Source organism: Carcharodon carcharias, chromosome 20 (genome assembly GCF_017639515.1).
Source record: "Carcharodon carcharias isolate sCarCar2 chromosome 20, sCarCar2.pri, whole genome shotgun sequence".
Taxonomy (NCBI): Eukaryota; Metazoa; Chordata; class Chondrichthyes; order Lamniformes; family Lamnidae; genus Carcharodon; species Carcharodon carcharias.
The window spans coordinates 68,427,610-68,450,238 of NC_054486.1; the positions used below are offsets into that span (position 1 = coordinate 68,427,610).

A 22,629-nucleotide genomic window follows, 5' to 3' on the forward strand; every position below is an offset into this window, starting at 1 on the left:
ACCAGGCATTGAAACTTCTTAAAAATTCATTTACGGGATGTGAGTGTTGCTGGCTAGGCCAGCATTTATTATCCATCTCTAATTACCTTGAGAAGGTGTTGGTGAATTGCCTTCTTGAACTGCTGCAGTCCATGTGATGCAGGTACACCCAGAGTGCTGTTAGGGAAGGAGTTCCAGGATTTTAACCCAGCGCCAGTGAAGGAACAGCGATATATTTCCAAGTCAGGATGGTGAGTGGCTTGAAGGGGGACTTACAGGTGCTGGTGTTCACATGTATCTGCTGCCCTTGTCCTTCTAGACGATAGTGGTAATGGGTTTCGAAGGTGCTGTGGAAGGAGCCTTGGTGAGTTTCTGCAATGCATCTTGTAGATGGTGCACACTGATTCCACTGTGTGTCGGTGGTGGAGGGAGTGAATGTTTGTGGAAGGGGTGCCAATCAAGCTGGCTGCTTTGTCCTGGATGGTGTCAAGCCTCTTGAGTGTTGTGGGAGCTGCACTCATCCTTGCAGGGAGAGTATTCCATCATACTCCTGACTTGTGCCTTGTAGATGGTGGACAGGCATTGGGGAGTCAGGAGGTGAGTTAGTCGCCAAAGGATTCCTAGCTTCTGATTTGCTCCTGTAGCCACACTATTTATATGGCTAGTCCAGTTCAGTTTCTGGTCAATGGTAATCCCCAAAATGTTGATAGTGAGTGATTCGGCGATGGTAATGCCATTGAATGTCAAGGGGTGATGGTTAGATTCTCTCTTGTTGGAGATGGTCCATTCCCTGGCACTTGTATGGCGCAAATGTTACTTGCCACTTGTCAGCCCAAGCCTGGATATTGTCCAGGTCTTGCTGCATTTGTACATAGACAGTTTCAGCATCTGCAGAGTCGTGAATGGTGCTGAACCTTGTACAATCGTCAATGAACATCCCCAGTTCTGACCTTATGATGGAAGGAGGGTCATTGATGAAGGAGCTGAAGATTGTTGGGCCTAGGATAATATCCTGCAGTGATGTCCTGGAACTGAGATGACTGACCTCCAACCATCTTCCTTTGTGCTAGGTATGCCTCCAACCAGTGGAGAGTTTTTCCCCTGATTCTCACTGACTCCAGTTTTATACAGGCTCCTTGAAGCCACAATTGGTCAAATGTTGTCTTGGTGTCAAGGGCAGTCACTTTTACCTCACCTCTGGAGTTCAGCTCTTTTGTTCATGTTTGAACCAAGGCTGTAATGAGATCAGAAGCTGAGTGACCCTGGCGGAACCCAAACTGAGCATCAGTGAGTAGGTCATTTCTATGTTAGTGCTGCCTGATAGCACTGTCAATGATCACTTTACTGATGATGGAGAGTAGACTGATGGGCCGGTAATTGGCCAGGTTGGATTTGTCCTGCACTTTATGTACAGGACATACCTGGGCAATTTTCCACATTGTCCGGGTAGATGCCAGTGTTGTAGCTGTACTGTAAAAGCTTGGTTAGGAGCGCAGCAAGTTCTGGGCACAAGTCTTCAGAACTATTGCCAAAATGTTGTCAGGGCCTATAGCCTTTGCAGTATCCAGTGCTTTCAGCCATTTCTTGATATCACGTGGAGTGTATCGAATTGGCTGAAGATTGGCACCTGTGATGCTGGGGACCTTCAGTGGAGGCCGAAATAGATCAACTACTCAGCACTTCTGGCTGAAGATTGTTGCGAATGCTTCAGCCTTATTTTTTGCACTGATATGCTGGGCTCCTCCATCATTGGGGATGGGAATATTTGTGGAGGCTCCTCCTCCAGTGAGCTGTTTAATTGTCCACCAGCATTTGCGACTGGATAAGACAGGACTGCAGAGCTTCGATCTGATCCATTGGTTGTAGAATCGCTTAGCTCTGCCTATCACTTGCTGCTTATGCTGTTTGGCACGCAAGTAGTCCTGTGTTGTAGCTTCACCAGGTTGACACCTCATGTTTAGGTATGCTGGTGCTGCTCCTGACATGCCCTCCTGCACTCTTCAGTGAACCAGGGTTGACCCCTGGCTTGGTAGTAATGGTACAGTGGGGTATATGCTGGGCAATGAGGTTACAGATTGTGGTTGAGTACAGTTCTGATGCTGCTGTATTGTACTCAACCACATCACCATCATAGACAATAGGCAAGCCATTACCTGATCTCAGGTGCTTTTAACTGGACAGCTCTAACAAAGAGCTGCCAAAAGCAAGATGACCGAAATGGCCTCCTTCTGTGCTGCATGATTTTAATCTCTTATTCATTGACAAAGTAATGGGATAAGTCATCAACAATGCTATCAAGTGGCACTTACTCAGCAATGCCCAGTACTGGTTTTGTAAAGGCCACGCTGCACTACAACATTGAACCAAACTTGCAGATAATACTGAATTCCAGAAGTGAGGCAAGTGACTGCCCTTGACATCAAGGCAGCATTAGATAGAGTGTAGCCACAACCTCAGGATAACTGAAGTCAGTGGGGATCAAAGGGAAAATGTTCACAAAAGATGACGATTGCGGTTCTTAAAGGTTAATCATCTCAGCCCTGGATATTGCTGCAAGATTTCTTCAGGCCAAACTATCTTTAACTGCTTCAATGACCATCCTCATGCATAAGGTCAGAAGTGGGCATGTTTACTAATGATCACAGAGTACTCAATTCCATCTGAATTTATCAAATAATAAGGCAGTTCATCCCTGCATGCAGCAGACCTGGACAACATCCAGGTTTTGGGTGTTAAGTGGCAAGTGACATCTATGCCACATAAGTGCTAGGCAATGACTATCTCCATCACCTACAAGGCACATGTTTGGAGTGTAATGGGATGCTCTCTACTTGTCTGACTGTGTACAGGTGCAACACAAGAAGCTCAACACTATCACAACAAAGCTCTCTGCTCAATTGACACCCCATCAATGAGCTTAAACACCCACCCCCTCCTTTACCCTCATACTGTGGCTGCAGTATACAACCTACAACTGCACATAGATCACCGTCCCTTCATTATCACCGGGTCCAAACCCTGGAACTCTATTTAACAGGATTGTCTGAGTAACTGCATAACATTGACCTTAGTTGTTCATTAAGGTTCAAAAGGGAAATGCTGGCCTTGTCTGCAACACCCAGTCCAGAAAATTAATTTAAAAATTAGATTCTGAATATTAAATTCAGTTCCATCTTCTAGAATGAGACAGATTTCTGATATTTGCAAATCGTTGTCATTCTTTTGTGCCACAACATCCTGCAGCTCTGGCATTTGATTTCTATTGCTTCTCATGTTCACATATATACATCTTATTGTAGATTTGTCTTGTTTCACATTGGCAGCTGCTTTTTAAATTAATTTTAGGTTCACGCACTCAGGGCTCAGGGTTTCTTTACCTCCCTATCTTAACTGCTTTCCTCCCTGCCCTCACCTCTACCTATGTAGTTTAAATGATTCTCAATTCCTGTCTCAATTTTACTTGTGATCTCTTTCCCCACCCCTCCCAGCACCCTCCCACCCCCCTGCATTGGTTTAATTGCATCACACATCTCCTGTGCCAGTCACACAATAGGGGGTCTGGGGGTATTGTCTGGTTGCAGCCCTCGCATTCAACAACAGACTTATTCCTTGCCAAAGTGTCAATACTGATGAATGACTATTTATCCAATCTCAATTGTGAAAAACGTAGTCATATCCAATTGTGTTTCTGTAGAGTTTTAGATCATATTTATGGGTCTGTTTTTTGGAGAAAGCAGTCAACATTTCAGTTTTGTAGCCAGATGGTGTTTAAATCCTATGTCAATCAGGGTTCTAAATACATAGGGGCAATAAGCGGATTGGCCCTCGAAACTTCACAAACAGCCTGCGAAAAATCAAAGACTTGGGCGAGAAGTTCAAAATATCCAAAGGTCACCCTCATACATACACTTTCACCAGTGCGGAACTCCGAAATCCGGAAACACCAGTGTTTTTTTTAGCCGACCCACAATTCTCAGACTCGCCATTTGTGGCGCTGCAACAATCCCTGGGCCATTTAATCGATGCCGGGCAGATGATTGGCTGCTTCAAACTTTGCTGTGTATCTCTGCTGCTTGCGCTTTGTATCCAATCCAATGCGTCCAGTGTTGGACCCTCACCGGTAATCTGTGCACTCTCACAACCCTACGGCCGTATTGTGGCGTTGCTTCTGCATCTTTATGCTGTGCCCTGCTCTCTCCCAAATTCTGTTGTTGCTTGTGTTATTTTCATTTCAATGCGAGCTGCTGATGGGAGGAAAGTACTGATCTGTAAATAAGTCAGGATTTTAGGTATTCTGAACTGCCAGCTACGATTCTGCCAGCCGATCAGCGCTCTCGGTTTCACTCTGCCTGTTTTCCCACCTGCTTTTTATATACCCCTATTAAATTAAAAAAAAATGCTCCCCCGCCCCTGACCAAACCGCACAGCAAACAGACGACTGCAATCAAAGATAGTTACAGGTCAGTACTTTCCCGGCAATCCTGAAGAGTGGGAGGAAACCCTGCACACAAACACATACATATTTAAAACGGTGAGGAGTGCACTCCCTCACCAGTTGCAATGTCACGCCGGTGGGGAGGGGCAAACAGCGATTTGATTGATGTCTGACATTAATTTCATCTTCTGTAACCTCTCCAAGGACCCGGCAACAAACCGGGAGAGAGAGAGAGAGAGAGCCATCAGCAACCCACAATGAAATGAAAATAACACGAGCTTCAAACAGCTCAGACCTGGACAGGGAGAGCGCAGGGCAATGCATAAAAATGCGTGTGTGTCTGTTCGAAAACGGGGTCACATTTATTATTGAAAATGAAAAAGGAACCTCAGGAAAACAAAAAAAAAAAGCCCCAAATCAAAAAGTAGCTCTCCACAAAATTAAGCCAGGCAAACAGCCCTCGAAAAACAAATTATTTTCACCCCTGCTGTCAACCAATGCAAACTTTCAGGTGATAGTCTGTTCTACAGTGCAAGAAGATAGTTTATGTCTAGAGATTATGTTCAGAGGGAAAATAAATGGTGCCTTATGCACATAAAACACTTCTGTTCACAGCTCAAATCTTGTCCTGGTAACAATGTATAACAGCGCAAAGGGGAGAATCCAATAGCTAGTACAGAGTAAAGGTATTACTATCCTTGGATACTTATGTCATTGATCTAGATATAGGGCAGGTTTAGGCAAGCTCCCAATAATAGGGAATATGATATCTCCTTCTGGGTGCGGCTTTTGATGACAAAATAACTAGCCATAAAGCTCAAAAATGTGACACTGTTCAAAACAAAATGAAAACTTTCAACTTTTGTAAATCACTGATCTTTTGCATGTTAATTATTTTCTGCAAACTGCTATGGAAAGAATATTTAGAAGAATCAAACAAAGTTAAAGATGTCACACAAGAGTCCTGTATTTTATGGAAAAATGGTAAGTACTGTGTTTTAACTAAAGGTTTCCTTGCACATTATATTAATAATTGTAGTGTAGTTAGTCCTCAAATATATACCAATACCCATACTTTTCTACATTCTAGTACAAACTGGTATTTACTTTAGTGGCAGTCACAATACTGTAGGCCTTCAGGCCAAAATGACAGTCTTATCTTTATGACCCTCCAAACTTTAACTTAATAGCTGAGCAATGCTGCCAAAAATATCTTACAACATCATCAGTTGCCAACTTCAATTGAACCTCAGCAATAAGTGCATTTCCTCAATATAAATGCTGACAGATTTACAAGGGAGAGGTTTCTTTGTTCCTACAATTTATGACATTTAGAAAACTTTTAATGTTGGGGATATTTTGTTTATAAAGTCATCACTGTTGATCACACCAGAAGCACTTCCTGATAACCTCTGTTTAATTATCAAGTCAAATGCCTCTGGAAGGATGATAGTTTGTCACTCTGTTTGCCTGATGTGGGAGGTCAGCTTTATTTATTTGAACCCGGTTATAAGTGACATCTGTATTTTGTCCTGGGAATACATGAGATTTTAATTCAATTAACCCAGCTATCATAGCTGGAAAAGATTCAACATAGCATCTAAAACAGGAAGGTTGATTGACAGCCTCATGTTCAAGTATATTTTGAGCAAATCTCTCAACTCAATTCTTCTTTCACAGCTTGTGGTGGTGGTAAGTCTCATGGAGTATTGTGGGTCATTATAAATCCTCACTCAGAAGAGTTACAGCATGGAGACTAATCCAAGTATTGCACCTTTTGTCATTTTTGTGTTAAAGAAGGAGGTTGAGCTCTAGAAAAATAGTGCAAGTTGCTGCATTGTTCCAAATTGCTGCTGGTGTAATATTAACAAACCAATCCCTTTAGTTTATGACCATAAACAAAATTTAACCATTTATCCTTCCACTATCTGAAGTCCAGGGAATCATGAGGTAAAAATATTAATAAAGTTACTATTCAATCCCTGGATAATAATACAGCACTATATTTATATTTAAGGTCAAACTTTAATTTGTTAAGAGTGAAATTTCACACAAAGCTGAGCAAGAGAGAAATATCTGGTTAAAGCTTGAAATCTATGGTGGTAGCAATCTTGAATTAAGAGTATAACCCAGAGGGCAAAAATAGACTTTTTTTTTACATTTCAAAAATGTGCAGAGACTATGGGCCGAATGACCTCCTTCTACGCTATAACAATTCTGTGAGTATGTGATTTTAGCAGGAGCATTCAGCAGAACTTAGATATGTATGAGAAAGGTGGATCATAAGAGTTAGATCAAGTACAGATGAGAAAGCCAAACAAACAGGCTGTAAAGTAACAATGCAGAATTGAGGAGGTGCAAGAAGATAGCATTTAAAAGGAGAAAAGGAATGATAGCTCAAAATGACAAAAAGATGTAGCATCAGCACACAGAAGCATCACATAAGTATGAGGCAGACATCAGCATGATCATTGACTGAACAATTTGTGACACACCCAGCTAAGGTGAAAGAAGATAGAAGTGAAATGAATCTGTGATCTGAAAAAAAATGATATCAATGTCCAATTTCAAAATTTAATTCTGGGTATGAATGATTTTAATCTGCATTTGAATTGTCAGCAGGACAGCATATTTGGAACAAGCACAGAAACTGATCCCATCACTCAGTGGGGAAATGTTAACAGTATTTTTGTGACGGGAACCTGAATTCTGTATAGAATATAATACTGGCGTTTCTGCTAAAAATCTCATCAAAAGGCTTAAAGGTATAAAAGAGCCTAACTAGATATACAAAATATCACCTCTGAAGCTGTGCAACAGCAAATTCAAAAATATATAACTTACTAACACTTCTTCAGGCACATGGATGTCTACCAGAGCAGATCTATTAATTGATTAGCTTAACTTGTTTGAAACTATTAATACCAAATAATACACAGTACTGAGGTAAAGCCTGCAATCTTGCCCCAAAGAACTTGAGAGACATACAATGGCAACATAGTTTCCTCAGCCTCAGCTGTTGCTAACAAGGTTTAGGCTGTAAGCCAGAAATATTCTGAGGGTAGAAATTCATCTTAGGCGGTGGCGGAAAATGGCGATATCAAATCAGCTGCCTGGGAAACGCAGCACCTAATATCTAATGCCATTGACTACAATAAAACTAAATATCAGGCCACGTGGATAAGCAGGCAGACACTTTGGTACTGCCCATTTTGCACCAGCATCTGAGATGAATCTCTATCCTCTGGTTTATGACACTTTCTCTCTATTCTTCATCAGATGATACAAAGACCACCAGAATTGGTGCTCTTGAAATGGCTCAATCAAATAACCAAGTAAATCTGTCTTCCTCTAGTTGATGAATGTCTGCCTGGGATTTGAAGTGTTTTTATTTAGCTTTGAGCTAAAGACCCAATTCCAGTCTGATGATTGAGATCTTATCTTTGCCATGGGTAGGGTAGGGATGAAATTGCAGGGTGAGACATCTCATAATGGGAAACAAAAAAGTTAAATGTGATATGGGCATATATCACACCACTTTTCGTATGAACAAACAACTTCCAGTGAGGAAAATGGAACAAAATTCTTCAGTTGACTCAAAAGGAGAATGCTTCCAAAGCCTTAGCAAAATGCAGCTAACATATTTGTGAGCAGAATGAAAATATTACAATCAACTAATTTTATATCTCAACACCTGTATCCCCTTAGAGCTTTCCAACCCAGTTTCCTTTTGCATTGATTGCTGGAAAAAGCCCTCCCCCAAATCACTCAACAGCTGCACTTTCAAACTCCAAACAGTATAGCCTTGGCCCTTCATTCACAACAATACTTTTGCAGCTGTCAGTTTGCTCAACCACATCCTCACTTGCACCTTTGATACACTTACTCCCATTACTCTCTCCCACCTTGGCCAATACCCCTGATATAAAGCCTATTTTCATTCCTTCAAGACCATGAAGCAGACTTGAGCATACCTGGTGCACTACTGATTTATCCACACACCACTCCAGAATCGGTCTGGCAAACAAAGTTGCTTATTTTCTCCACTACCCACTATTTCCTTAAACCCTGCTTTCTTACTTATTTCTTTCCTATTTAAGGACTTTTGTCATTAAGATTGAAACCTGTCTCTCCCCCTTGTCCAATAAGTCACACATCCCCAAAAGCTGCCTCCTTCTCTAGTCCCAAACCCCATCATTTCTCCCCTATTTTCCTTAATGCTCCCATTCAGTTCACCTTATCCATTAGATCCACCTCTTGCTCCTTTGACCCTATTCCCACTAAAATGCTGACTGATCAGCTTCCCTTCCTGGTTCCCCCATGCTAGCTTACATTGTAAGTGGCTACCTCTGTTCAAGTAGTGACCCTAAATCTTTCAGAACCATTGTGATCATGCTTCTGTAAAAAAAAAACTCATCCTAGACAGCTTCATCCTTCTAAACTAATCACCCCATCTCCAATCTCCTTTTCTCTTAACTTTATTGAATCTCTCAGTAGGTGCCACTGCACTGAAATGGCACTAATCAAGGTCACCAATGACATCCCCTATGACTGTGACCATGGCACATGCTCTCTTCTTCTTGATCCTCCTGCAACCTTTGACAGGGTTGATCACACAATCTTCTGATGCTTTTCCTCCATTGACCAATTCAGTGGAACTGCCCTTGCTTGGTTCTGCCCTTCATTATTCAATCATAACCATAACATTTCTACCAATGGCTTCACTTCCTGCCACCATGCCATTAACTCTGGAATTCTTATGGATCAATCTTTGACCCTTCCTCTTGCTCATCTGTATGTCACCCCTTCCAAAGAATGGGATTAGATTCCACAAGATGACACTCAGCTCTACTTTCCATCATTTCTCTTGAACCCGCCACTGCCTCTGTTGTCAGACATCTAGTTTGGATAAGGTGAATTTCCTCCATTTAAACTTTGAGAAGAGTGAAGCCATTGAATCAGAGCCTGCCAAGAACTCTACATCCTCCCTACATCCCTCTCCCTGACCATTTCAAAGGGTAAGACTATTTGCAACTTTGATGTTCTATTTGACCCCAAGCTGTGTTTCCAACCCCAAATCATCTCCAAAAATTTCCTACTAAAATAAAAGCAAAATACTGCAGATGCTGGAAATCTGAAATAAAAGCAGAAAATGCTGGAAAAACTCAGCAGGTCTGGCAGCATCTGTGTATGTGAATGCATGCAGTATACGAAATAAGGTAAATAAGCTTATGGCGCAGATTGAAATTGGCAGGTATGATGTGGTGGGCATCATGGAGACATGGCTGCAAGGGGATCAGGACTGGGAGCTAAATATCCAAGGATATACATCCTATTGAAAAGATAGGCAGGTTGGCAGAGGGAGTGGGGTTGCTTTGTTAGTAAGAAATGAAATTAAATCAATAGCAAGAAATGACATAGGGTCTGATGATGTAGAATTTGTGTGGGTAGAGTTGAGGAACTGTAAAAGGTAAAAAAAACCATAATGGGAGTTATGTACAGGCCTCCGAATGGTAGTCAGGATGTGGGACACAAGATACACCAGGAGATAGAAAAGGTGTGTAAGAAAGGCAAGGTTACAGTGATCATGGGGGATTTCAATATGCAGGTAGACTGGGAAAATCAGGTTGGTAGTGGATCCCAAGAAAAGGAATTTATGGACTTTGGTCATTAAGATTGAAACCTGTCTCTCCCCCTTGTCCAATAAGTCACACATCCCCAAAAGCTGCCTCTTTCTCTAGTCCCAAACCCCATCATTTCTCCTCTTTTTTCCTTAATGCTCCCATTCAGTTCACCTTATCCATTAGCTCTACCTCTTTCTCCTTTGACCCTGTTCCCACTAAAATGCTGACTGATCAGCTTCCCTTCCTGGTTCCCCCATGCTAGCTTACATTGTAAATGGCTACCTCTGTTCAAGTAGTGACCCTAAATCTTTCAGAACCATTGTGATCTGAAGGTGGATAAATCATCTGGACCAGATGGATTACACCCCAGAGTTCTTAAGGAGATAGCTGAAGAGATAGTGGAGGCGTTAGTGGTGATCTTTCAGGAATCACTGGAGTCAGGGAGGGTCCCAGAGGACTGGAAAATTGGAGCAGCTTGTGGTGGAGCCCACTAGGGAACAGGCAATTCTAGCTTTAGTGATGTGTAATGAGGCAGATTTGATAAGGGAGCTTAAGGTGAAGGAACCCTTAGGAGGAAGTGATCATAATATGATAGAATTTACTCTGCAATTTGAGAGGAAAAAGCTGGAATCAGATGTAACAGTATTACAGTTGAATAAAGGCAACTACAGAGGCATGAGGGAGGAGCTGGCTAGAATTGACTGGGAGATGAGCCTAGCAGGAAAGACAGTGGAACAGCAATGGCAGGAGTTTCTGGGAGTAATTTGGGAGACACAGCAAAAATTCATCCCTAGGAAGAAGAAGCATACTAAAGGGAGGACGAGGCAACCATGGCTGACAAGGGAAGTCAGGGACAGCATAAAAGCTAAATAGAAAGCATACTATGTGGCGAAGAGCAGTGGGAAACCAGGGGATTGGGAAGCCTACAAAGACCAACAGAGGACAACTAAAAAAGAAATAAGGAGGGAGAAGATTAAATATGAGGGTAAACTAGCCAGTAATATAAAAGAAGATTGCAAGAGTATTTTTAGATATATAAAAGGGTAAGAGAGAGGCAAAAGTGGACATTGGGCCACTGGAAAATGACGCTGGAGAAGTAGTAGTGGGGAACAAAGAAATGGCGGAGGAACTGAATAGGTACTTTGTGTCAGTCTTCACAGTGGAAGACATGAGTAACATCCCCAAAGTTCAAGAGAGTCGGGGGGGCAGAGGTGAGTATGGTGGCCATTACCAAGGAGAAGGTGCTAGGAAAATTGAAAGATCTGAAGGTGGATAAATCATCTGGACCAGATGGATTACATCCCAGAGTTCTGAAGGAGATAGCTAAAGAGATAGTGGAGGCGTTAGTGGTAATCTTTCAGGAATCACTGGAGTCAGGGAGGGTCCCAGAGGACTGGAAAATCGCTAATGTAACCCCCCTATTTAAGAAGGGAGTGAGGCAAAAGATGGGAAATTACAGGCCGATTAGCCTGACCTCGGTCGTTGGTAAGATTTTAGAGTCCATTATTAAGGATGAGATTTCAGAATATTTGCAAGTGCGTGGTAAAATAGGGCAAAGTCAGCACGGTTTCATCAAGGGGAGGTCATGCCTGACAAATCTGTTAGAATTCTTTGAGGGGGTAACGAGCAGGTTAGACAAAGGGGAGCCAATGGATGTTATCTTCGTGGACTTCCAGAAGGCCTTTGACAAGGTGCCGCACAGGAGGCTGCTCAGTAAGATAAGAGCCCATGGTGTTAGAGGCAAGATATTAGCATGGATAGAAGATTGGCTGTCTGGCAGGAGGCAGAGAGTGGGGATAAGGGGGTCCTTCTCAGGATGGTCAGTGACTAGTGGAGTTCCGCAAGGGTCAGTGTTGGGACCACAATTTTTCACTTTATACATTAATGATTTAGATGAAGGAACTGAGGGCATCCTGGCTAAGTTTGCAGATGATACAAAGATATATGGAGGGACAGGTAGTATTGAGGAGGCAGGGAGGCTGCAGAAGGATTTAGACAGGTTCGGAGAATGGGCAAAGAATGGAAATGGGCAGATGGAATACAAAATGGAGAAGTGTGAGGTCATGCACTTTGGTAGGAAGAATAGAGGCATAGACTATTTTCTAAATGGGGAGAGAATTCCAAAATCTGGAGTGCAAAGGGACTTGGGAGACCTAGTCCAGGATTCTCTTAAGGTTAACTTGCAGGTTGAGTCGGTAGTTAGGAAGGCAAATGCAATGTTGGCACTTATTTCGAGAGGACTAGAATATAAAAGCAGGGACGTGCTGCTGAGGCTTTATAAGGCTCTGGTCAGACCACATTTAGAATACTGTGAGCAATTTTGGGCCCCGTATCTCAGGAAGGATGTGCTGGCCCTGAAGAGGATCCAGAGGAGGTTCACGAGAATGATCCCAGGAATGAAAGGCTTAACATATGAGGAACGTTTGAGGACTCTGGGTCTATACTCGATGGAGTTTAGAAGGATGAGGGGGGATCTGATTGAAACTTACAGAATACTGAAAGGCCTGGATAGAGTGGATGTGGGGAAGATGTTTCCATTAGTAGGAGAGACTAGGACCTGAGGGCACAGCCTCAGAGTAAAGGGAAGACCTTTTAGAACAGAGATGAGGAGAAATTCTCTAGCCAGAGAGTGGTGAATCTATGGAATTCATTGCCACAGAAGGCCAGGTCATTGAGTGTATGTAAGACCAAGATAGATGGGTTCTTGATTGGTAAGGGGATCAAAGGTTATGGGGAGAAGGCGGGAGAATAGGATTGACAAACTTATCAGCCATGATTGAATGGCGGAGCAGACTTGATGGGCCAAATGGCCTAATTTCTGCTCCTATGTCTTATGGTCTCATGGTTCTCATGGAGAGAGAAACAGAGTTAACTCTTTCTGTTTTATTCCAGAAGTTGCCTGCCTGTTGCCAAAATCTTTAAACATGCCTTTATCTTCTGAATTAACTATCGCAATGCTATCCTGGCCTGCCTTCTACCCTCCAACCTCCATAAACAGCCCATCCTAAAGTTTGATGCTCATATCCAATCCTAGTTTATGTAAATTAGAAACAATAGGAGCCCCAAACTGAAATTGTTCTCCTCTCACCAGCATTTTTGCCAACTAGGGAGGATGTGTAGATCGGTGCTCAATGTGGGAAATCTCTCCCACTTTGGAGCATTATACTGCTGGGGTGGTTTGCACTCTTGGTATCATCTTGATTTCACCTTTCACAAACTCCCGTATGTGGAAGCCTGCTCCTCATCATTTTTCCATGTTTCCTATTCTTACCTGCCCTTTAGCTACTCACACACAATTCCGAGGAAGGATTCAGTACTCGGAAGGTGCCTGACCTGTTGAGCAATCCAGCATTTCCGGTTTTTGTTTCACTGCCACTCATTTAACCAATCTTTCTAAATACAGGTTTTACCATGGCTAGTCTGTGGGCCCAGAATGTGCTAAACTCCTAAATGGCACTTGCTCAGCAATGATAAAAGACTGACTAGCCTAAAAAAGCCACATAGGTGGCAAGAAACAATGCAGTGCCCATTTTTGGCAATATTGCAGCAAAGTCATCAGAAAAACAAGATCTTAGCTGTATAAGATATCATTTGACAGATATGAATTTGTAATTTAACTTCCTTTTTCCAGATAAGCTAGACATTACAACCTTGCAACTCACTTCATTATTTTTTTCCTTCAGCATGTTACAAAAACTCAAGTAGGAGTTTCACCATCAGCATCTTCTTTCATTACCAGTTATAAAATTCTTTGAAATCCTCATTGTTTTGTTTGCTTCGATAGATTTTTTTTACTAAAAGTGGCAAGCACAGATGATATTAGCACTGGCTGAAAGATTTTTAGGGGCAGGTCACGTGAGGAAGCAAAATGAAAGGTTAGAGTTGAGTCACTCCTCAGCTTATCATTCCACCACTAATCAAAGCAACATTTTGCATATATGTTGGAAACTTGAAAAAAGAACAAAAATGCACATAACATTCAGTCAGGCTATTTTCCTTTCTTTACAAATTTTGCCTGACTTGCTGAGTGTTTCCAAACATTTTCTATGTTTACTTTCTACCAGTAATTAATTCCACATTCCAAAGGTTAAATCAGCAACTCTCCCAAGCAATTATCTTAATGATCATTTGTTTACAAAATAACTTGTAATACTAACCTTCAGAGCTGAACCTGCAGAGACAATCTCCTGGTTTTCTGAAAATGGAGAGCTCGTAGGGCACAATGCTCCAGTTGCACCAAAGTCTGAAAATTCAGTTTCACTACAGTCAATCTGAAGTGTGTCATTATCTAACTGGCCATTACTTTCAAATGTTGTCCAATTCACTGCAGAATCAATGAAACTGTCATCAACAAAAGCTGCAGATTGGCCTGGATTGTGGCCTCTAAGTAGTTCTCCTTCAGCATTCCCAGAAAAGTTTAATTTTAACATGTTGAACTTTGGAGCACAAGCATCGATAATTGAAACAGAGGCTTTCAATTCATTGTCACATTTGCCATTTGTGGATTTATGGCGTTGGATTGGAAAGTGATGATTCATGAAGGTGCCATTAAGACTTTTGGAGCTTTGTTTTTGGAAACTCTTCTCAGCAAAATCATCCTTTTCCCTCAAAGACAATTCATGAAATGTACCACAAAACTGAGATGCTTTACCATAACCTGCAAAGTCACTCCATAACTCATTGCTTTCTTCGTTTTTTGAGGTGTTTGTTGAAGCATTAAGCTGTAAACCCTCTCTCACACTCACTAACTCAGCTCCATTTAAGATATGCTTCATGTTGCTAACAGGATCCTCCATGTAGCCTGCTAAGCTGGCATTAATTGAATCACTGGGATCTAATGCTTCTAAGTTGAAAGATCTATGAGTTTCCAGTACAGTTCTCTCTCTTCGGATTTTGTCAATTTCACCAGGATCTTGTTCCTCCATAGAATTCTGGTTCATAGATGGATTTCTGACATCTAATCCACAATCGTCCAAAGGAATAGAAATTTCCACATTTCCATTTATGCTGTTCAGTTTCATGAAGCATTCTGCCATGTTCTGGGGAAAGTTATTTGCATTTACATTTTTTTCATCCTGTTGCAAATGTACTGCTGGTGAGCTTTCTTGATAATCTGCAACACCAGTTATCATGTTGATAGCACATGGTTGATGACAGTGCTACCATGGAATTATACAACGATAATTCAGAAATAACTCTCAAGGGACTGATTGGTTATGAAGTTAAAATGGAAAATGACTTCCATTACTCTATTCTGTTTCTAGCTTTCGTGTAACTCAACATACTTAACATCTCAGTTTAAAGTTACTAATGAAACAGCTTAAAAGAGGAAACAGGTCAGTCTTTGTTAACTGAACTGTGTTGCAGTTTACATGCTTTTGTGTTAATTCAACATATTTGTATTAATTTGCAAATTACATTTGCAATATTTGAACGCACACTTTTATTTTGCAGTTTATGGTTTTATAAATTAGGTTGTATTCCCATCACGGCTAGTGTTGTTTTCATATGACCTTCAGCATTTGTGCCAATTGTCTCCTTCAGTCTGTAAAAAGAAATGAAAAATAACAAAGTGAAACATTCTTTGCATATTTGTCAGATCAAGCATGGTATTATGGAAGTACACAAAAGGCTTTTATACCCAGACCAACATCAGTTCTGGCTTATTAGACACTCTTACAGCGGTTCAAGAAGGTAGCTCTCCACAACTTTCTCAAGGGCAATAAGGGAAGGGCAATAAACATTGGCTTATAAAAGACCATATCTCAAAAATTAATGTAAAGAAAGGTTTAGAAAACTGGATTTGCATAAAGACTTTGCATTTTGCAAGCAAGTAAACACAAGTTTGCTCCTCCTTTCCTGTTTAAGTTTCATCACCAAGAGATGATGAAACAGGCTGTGGTATAATGATAAGACATATCAAAGTCAAACCCAATCATCCTCAATGGCAGTCCACAACAATCTTCAGCAGGGATCCTTGTGCAACAAAATAGGAATTCAAACTTGGGATGATTTCCCTAGCTTGGGGTACCGAGATAATTTGTAATAGCCCCACTATTAGTGTGAAAGAGTTACCAGAGATTTAACCTAAAGCATTTCGTGGTGAAGTGATGGTGCAGTGGTATTATTGCTAGACTAGTAGTCTGGGGATCTAGGTTCACAATCCAACCACAGAAGGTAGGAAATCTGGAGTTAAAAGTCTAGTAATAACCATTAAGCCATTGTCAATTGTTATAAAAAAAAGCATCTGGTTCATTAATGTCCTTCAGAGAAGGAAATCTGGTCTATGTACATACCTACATGTGACTCCAGACCCATGGTGCTGCCCACATCCCCTAAATGAAAATTCTGATCAGTATGCTCTCTGCTCTACTATTTTAGCTTAAAGGAGTGAAAAAGAGAATAAGAAACTGACAGTGGTGGTGTTTGCTCCCAGATGACACTGGGAAGACTCCACACTTTTCTTTAACAATAATGCTGTGGGATCTTTTACATTCAGTGGTACAGGAAAACAAGACCTTGGTTTCACTTCTCACCTGAACAGCAGCACCTCTGCAAATGAGACTTATGATCTTCTGACTGGACTAGTACGACTGGGTTAAACTTATATTTTAAAAAAAGACCTAATTATTTTTGAATTTAGAAGAAAAAATCTGAATAATTAAAAGTCTATTTGCACAGTGCAAATTAATGTTGTATTTTGTTGAATGGGTAGATTTTCAAAAATCTCAAATGTCATTTACCCAATTTTTAATTGGCGCATTTGAGTAGCAGCATATCTGATCTTAAGATAGTGGTGTCCTAACAGTTATCTTTGGTTGACCACAATAATGATCTCAACATAAAATCAGGATATGCTGGAAAAACACAGCAGGTCTGGCAGCAACTGAGGAGAGAGAAACAGCGGTGATGTTTCAAGTCTGTTTCTCTCTCCACAGATGCTGCCAGATCTGTTGTGTTTTTTCAGCATTTCCTGTTTTTATTTCAGATTTCCAGAATGCCCAGTTTTCTGCTTTTATTTTAATGATCTCAACATTATGCTGACATGTCACCTTTGGGTCCGTGGAGTCTTGATGCATGACAAAGGTCATAGCCAGCAACCATTTTGACTAGTGAATTAAATAAGCATAGGGTAGCCAGCAACAACTGCTCTCGGTGAAATAGGAAACCCCTCCTTCAGTGTTTGAACACTGAGCAAAGTTGACAGAGGAACCTTTCTAGCTGATCAATATAGTAATTTTACTTCAGTAAAATGTATGGCACACAAGGATGTTACTCTGATTCAAAATATGCTATGGTCAGTGTATTTTAAAGGGAACACATCATTCATTACTCTCCAAACAACCAGAGGATTCATGAATTCAATGTGAAATACACTGGTTACCAAATTTCAAAGCAGGGAATGAACAGATACAAAAATGTGTGATTGGCAATTACATTGAAATTTTTGAGGATTTGTATTAATTGTGTTTAGTTTGGTTATCAGACAAGAGGGCAATGATTTAATCTTGGCTTAAGTTTACTAAAAAGATTAAGAGGCAAGGCTGAGATTATCCCTGTGAATGTGAACACCAATAGGAAGTTTCTAAAAGATAAATGTAAAAAAGCAGTGGCGACTTTTCCCCCACCATAAAACAAGCTCAAATTAATTAGTTTAATAACTGCAGATCTGTGGAAAATATATATATCAGGAAATATTGCAATTCATCTGGTTCATCCCAAAACTTACTACTTTCAATTGCCCACTCTTGTCAAACATCTAAATCTACCATAAAATGTTCAAACTATGTCTCCCAGTCTATATATTATTTCTCACTGTGTAAGCTAGTTAAATATCAAATAGCCAGTTCACCTTAATTCTAAGTTTGAGCATATAGTTTCTGATTCTGAAATTTGTGACAATCTCAAATATATTGTGGAGATTTTTCAAAGCAGTATTTTTGGAAAATACTTTAGTGAAACTGTCTCATAGTATCAATAAAGAAAGCTACATAGATGACTAAATGACTAAGTCGACTTTAAAAGATGAAAGAAACTATTGCCATATGAATTGGAAAAACATCTTACAAAAAGCTTCTGGATTGTAATTCACATACTCAACATTCTGGAGATGGCAATGTTTAGAAACTTCAGTTAGACATTTCTAAAACATTTACCTTTGGACAAGGTTTTTCTTCGAAAAGAAATTTAATTTAAAAGCCCTCTTTAGTCACCCCAAATATTTTATATGCCTCCTGCTCATTTCTACCTTAACATAATTTTTGGCTGTTCAGATCTAACCATCCTTTCTCAAGTTAGGGTGGTTTTACTTCCACAAAAAAGTCAAATCTTTATTTTTGTAAGCATTGTATTTACAAAGAGTACTCAAGCTTTAAGAATAAATTTCCAACCTCGAATTGAAGCATAATTAAGAAATAGTTTCTAACAGGCCAAATTATTTGAAAGCTAATGCGCTGACATTGGAATAATGCATATGTTCTTAATTAAAGAGTAAAGAATCGTTCTGCTAGCCTCATCAATAGTCAGTTGTGGTATTCCACTTGGTGAAAACACTGCAGGAGTCATTTATAAGGTAGTACAAAGACCATACTGTTGCCAGCTGGTTAAAGTTTGCCCTTCAGCAGGTTAAGTCCTGGTCACACAAACTTTGATAACAGTTTTCTATTGTTTTAACCTCAGTGCTTATATTTTTTGGAATGCAACAGAAACGATTGACAGTACCATAATCAGAAAACATTTTACAGTTCCCTTTGCACATAAAACATGGTCAAGTCTCTCCTGTGGTAATAAAAGATCCTTGTTTTCAATCTAGATAGCTTTCATGTAAATCCCAGATTTTACTGTTATCCCCCATTTATTGTTATTGATTTATCGCCTTCCACCCACCCCTCTACCCCACCCCCGGCAAATAAGATTGAACAACCTTTCAACCTGTGCCATCACCCCTGACTTGGGAGTCTCTAGATTTAACTTTGTGCATACTTCAGAAACATAGTGTCCCACTTTGTTCACCATTTTCTTATCTCTCCTAACACCCCCCTCCCCCTCACAAATTGTATAGCTTAAATATAACAAAAACTAGATAACAAGCAGCTGTGAGTTTGCAAACATTTTTTGCTGAACTTTTTTTTACCCTCTTGATTTTTAATTGGCAAAATGCTACATTCAATCCTTCAAATATACCTCGTTTAAACTTACTAAAACCTCTCAATTATCAATGCAGTTTATTTTACTATACAATATTAGTATTACTGTATTTTAAAATCGTATATTTACAGGAACAGTAATATTGTATTGATATTCACTAATGGCAATAGATATAACTACAGGAATTAACTTAAGACCTGTTAGCCCTTGAGGGACTAGGATCGTTATGAATAGCAGCGCAAAAACAGTATATTAATGCACCCATCAGTCTAAACATGTTGCGCACAATATTAAAATCACTTCACACCCGGAAGTGACAACGCTTATCAATTCAGTTTCACAATCTGCTGTCATTTTGCAAAAGTTGAAAGAAAACATGTACCTACTGACATGAGTGGAAATGATGGCACGTTAACAACACCCTCGTAGAAAAATTCCCCAGAAGACAAGTCTCTCTCCAAATGCTTTCGTGTGCTCTCAGCTTTTCCAATGCATATTAAGAATTACATTTTAAACGAGCATATACGGTCGGTACGTTTCCAGCCAGTACTCTTCCAATTAAAACAGACCCGACAATTCTCACTTATTTGAAGCGAAATGCTCTTACTTTTAGTTTAAATGTGACTTAATTAGGCGCACATCACTCTTGAAAATATACATTAAAGTGGGGTTAATGATCGACCTCGTTAGCATAAATTCAACCCCGCACTTTTCCGATGTCGCGATTAGTAAAACCTTCCCAACCAGCTTTTTAACTCCAACACGAATGTTGATCAGTACCCAGAAAGGGAGAGAGATGCAATACAGCGAGAGCTCAGTAACTCCCACAGCCCCCGCTACAACCAGCAGGACTGGGATCAGTTGCCCTCCGACAACGGGCGGAGCCGGCAGATCCTTAAGCCTGAAAAACTGAACAGAGAAAAAAAAACCGGGGCCAGAGAACAGGAGAGGGTTTCCCGTTTCAGCCTGAATCCTGACCCCCGCCTGCCAGTACCTGTGGCCTGTCTGCTCCGCCGCTCCCCGCTCCTGGGGAACCAGCTATGAGCCCCAGTAAGCAGTCTCAGATTTAAGAGCAGCCCGCCTCCCGGATTCCACTTCTGGAATTGTTACACACGTCACCCAGCCCAACCTTCCGCGCTCTGAGAAAGCCGGGAGATTCGAGCTCTTCCCTGGGCAGTTCCTGGCGTCTGACACAAGCGATGGAAAGCGTATCCTTTCAGGTCGATGATTTCATATGAGAGCAGTTCCCGTCTCTCTCCACAGAGGCTGCCAGACCTGCAAGAGTGCTACGCGCATTTCCTGTTGCGATGTTTTCTTAGGTTGTCTATTGACGCCAAAGTGATGGAGTCACAGGTTTCAGGCAAAAGGTTTGCCTCTCCACAGACGCTGACTGACCTGCTAAGTATTCCCAGCATTTTCCGATTTGAGTCACATACTCTCAACTCTAATTTTGCCCTCCTTGTTAGTCTTTTAGTCATTCTTTGCTGTTCTTTATATTCTGTCCAATCATCTGGCCTTCCACCTATGTTTGCACAATTATATGCTTTTTCTTTAAGTTTGATAATATCTTTAACCTTTCTAGTTAACCATGGATGGTGTGTCCATCCCTTGGACTTTTTCTTAATTGTTGGAATGTATCTATTCTGAAATATCCCCTTAAATATTAGCCATTGTATCTCTATTGACCTAGCCTTTAACCTAATTTTCCAATTTACTTTAGCCAGCTCAGCTTTCATGTCCTCATAATTGCCCTTATTTAAGTTTGAAAACTTGGTCACAGACCCATTCCTCTCTCCATCAAACTTAATGTAAAATTCAGTCATATTATGGTTGCTGCTACCTAGCAGCGCCTTCATTATGAGATCATTAATTACTCCCATTTCATTGCATAATACCAGGTTTAGCATAGCCTGCTCTCTGGTTGGCTCCAGAACATGCTGTTCTAAGAAACTATCCCAAAAACATTCAATGTACACCTCATCTAGGCTATCTTCACCCATCTAACTTTTCCAGTCTATTTGTAAACTAAAATCTCCCATGATTATCGCCATGCCGTTCTGACAAGCTCCAATTATTTCTTCCCTTATGCTCAACCCTACCATGTGGTTACTGTTAGGGGGCCTGTACACAAGTCCCACTAGTGACTCCTTGTCTTTACCATTTCTCATCTCTACCCAAACTGTTTCCACGTCCTGATTTCCCTCTCTATTGTGCTAGTACCATCATTAACTAACAAAGCCACCCCTCCACCTTTTTCTCACATCTCATCCTCCCTAAATACTCTGTACTCTTCAATATTCAGTTTCTAATCCATATCCTCCTGCAGTCATGTCTCTGTAATGGCTGTCAAATAGTTATTATTTATTTCTATGTGCATTCTCAGTTCATATGTTTTGTTTCAAATGCTACTTTATTCAGATACAGAGCTTTTAATTTTACCCTCTAATTCTTTTTATAATCTCCAGTTTCATCTGTTGATTTACTGATAGATTTGTACGCTATCCCTTCCTGTCACTGTCTGTTTTTTATTTTCTGTAACAATACCTTTTTCTTTTGGCTTGTCACTGCTCTTTGATTTGCCACACCTTCCCAAATTTGATCCCTTGCCCCCACTATCTAGTTTAAAACTCTCTCTACTTCCCTAGTCATGCGGCTTGCAAGAACCCAGCCCAGTTTGGGCATAGACTGTCCCAATGGTATAGATCCCACTTTCCCAAGTACTGGCGCCAAACCTCTGGAAACTGGAACCCACTTCTCCCACACCAGTCTTTGAGCCACACATTCATCTCCCTAATCTGATTTGTCCTACGCAAATTTGCACATGGCTCAGGTAATAATCTAGAGATTATGACCTTTGAGGTCTGCTTCTTAATTTGGTGCCTAGGTCCTTATACTGGCTATACAGAACCTCTTTCTTTGTCCTGCGTATGTCTTTGGTACCTACATGGACCATGACAACTGGATCTTCCCCCTCCCACTATGTTGGGATGAGCCAGAAGCAGCGCCTTAGGTGGTTATGCTTCTCTGAGGAGGTAGTGATTGAGTTATGTCAAGACCTTCATGATGACCTGGAGCTTCAAACCAGCATGAGGATGACCTTCAACGGCTGGGAAGATTTCCATCTCTCTTTTGCTCTGTGCAACTAATTTGTTCCAGGAGGGTGCTGGAACATTAGAAATGTGTCACAATTTATCATTCCCAGAAGTACGTAGGAGGTCACAGAGGCAGTCTACAGAAGGAGAGGGGACTTCATCCTCTTCTTCCTGAGGAAGGAAGACCAGGATGAAAGGGCATGTGGGTTTGCCAAAATAGGAGGCTTCCTGGTGGTGGAGGGCACCATCGAATGCTCTGTTGGTTCCTCATGCCAAAGGGAGTGATACTGCAACCACAAGGGCAATGTGCAATTGGTGTGTGACTACACCATAAAATTTATCTTAGTGAATG

The 22,629-nt window shown here is 40.9% G+C and overlaps 1 protein-coding gene across 4 annotated transcripts in view; it reads right to left on the reverse strand.

Moving 5' to 3' along the window:
* Nucleotides 1–20,475, reverse strand: part of LOC121292827 — a 58,343-nt gene extending 37,868 nt beyond the window's left edge. The window contains exons 1-2 of one of the 4 annotated variants that reach the window (XR_005946341.1): nucleotides 19,572–20,106; nucleotides 14,196–15,583 (exon numbers count right to left, since the gene is read on the reverse strand). Coding sequence is in view for 3 of the 4 variants with exons in the window: in XM_041215273.1 (XP_041071207.1) it covers nucleotides 14,196–15,170 (975 nt within the window). In the remaining variant the exon portion in view is untranslated. Of the gene's footprint in view, nucleotides 1–14,195; nucleotides 15,584–19,567; nucleotides 20,107–20,179 lie in introns of those variants that run through there. The other 3 variants (XM_041215273.1, XM_041215271.1, XM_041215274.1) reach the window with 3 other exon arrangements.
* Nucleotides 20,476–22,629: the final 2,154 nt, after the last annotated feature.